This window comes from Buceros rhinoceros, unplaced genomic scaffold (genome assembly GCF_000710305.1).
Source record: "Buceros rhinoceros silvestris isolate BGI_N320 unplaced genomic scaffold, ASM71030v1 scaffold22747, whole genome shotgun sequence".
In the NCBI taxonomy this organism is placed as follows: domain Eukaryota; kingdom Metazoa; phylum Chordata; class Aves; order Bucerotiformes; family Bucerotidae; genus Buceros; species Buceros rhinoceros.
In genome coordinates, this window is record NW_010423105.1 from 20,859 (window position 1) to 21,959 (window position 1,101).

At 58.8% G+C, this 1,101-nt stretch overlaps 1 protein-coding gene across 1 annotated transcript in view; it reads left to right on the plus strand.

The window, feature by feature from the left end:
• DIP2B (DIP2 disco-interacting protein 2 homolog B (Drosophila)) overlaps positions 1 to 1,101 on the plus strand; it is a gene marked incomplete at its 5' end in the record, with an annotated part of 22,071 nt that overhangs the window by 20,412 nt on the left and 558 nt on the right. The window contains 2 exons of the mRNA XM_010140320.1: positions 1 to 98; positions 269 to 392. The exon at positions 1 to 98 is cut by the window's left edge and continues 18 nt beyond it. Of these exons, the coding sequence (XP_010138622.1) occupies positions 1 to 98; positions 269 to 392 (222 nt within the window). The remainder of the gene's footprint in view (positions 99 to 268; positions 393 to 1,101) is intronic.

The window sequence follows — 1,101 nt, forward strand, 5'->3', positions numbered from 1 at the left end:
CACCCGCCTGAGCTTCGGCGACGCCGCGCAGACCCTCTGGGCTCGGACCGGATACCTTGGGTTTGTTCGTCGGACGGAGCTCACAGCCGCCAGCGGAGGTACAGCAGAAATCAGCCTGTAAAGCTTTTAAATGCAGAGTTTTCTTCCATCCCATAGCGCGAATAGGTCCCGCCCCACGTGTCTGGGTACAAGAGACGCTTTGTTTTATCCAGATTCCATTTATCACCCGCCATAGGCGCAGGCCTCATTTCCCGTCTCTCCTCCGCAGAGCGCCACGACGCGCTGTATGTCGTGGGAGCGTTGGATGAAACGTTGGAGCTGAGGGGCCTGCGTTACCATCCCATCGACATCGAGACCTCCGTCTCCCGGACGCACCGCAGCATCGCCGAATGGTAACGCAGCTGCCCGAGGGGCTTCTCCCCAAGCCGGCCGGGACACCGCCGTGGTTAGGGGAGGGGTTGGTAGGAAAAAAACAGCAAATTCAGCTACTTTTTTGTGGTGCCATCAGCAAGTCACGCACTTCATTTCCTGGGGTCATCAAGTCACAGACTGGCTTGGGTTGAAGGGACCTTTCAAGGTCACCCAGCCCAACCCCTGCGGGGAGCAGGGACATCTGCACCCAGAGCAGGGTGCCCAGAGCCCCAAGGGCCAACCTGACCTGGGATGTTCCCAGGGATGGGAACACACTTGCGGTGTTCTACCACCCGCAGTGTGAAAAACTTCGTCCTTCTATCTAAATTTACCCTCTGTCAGTTGAACCGTCACCCCTCGTCCTGCCCCTGCTGACCAGCCCCTCCCCAGCTCTCGGACAGCCCCTTGCAGCACTGACAGGCTGCACTAAGGTCTCCCTGGAGCCTCCTCTGCCCCAGGCTGAACACCCCGACTCTCCCCACTCTCCTCCCAGCGGAGGGGTTTTCTGCCTGTAGATCGGAATAATACTGGGGCAACTGACTCAGTGTTTCCCCTCCAGCCGTAATTCAAACTAGAAATGATTTCCCGCTCCGTGCTGTAAAGAGCTGGTTACACCCCAGTCAGTGGAAGCCGCGTTTGGTCCGTAGGTCCCACTGGGGAGCACCGAGGGGCGGTTGAAGGGGGCTTTGC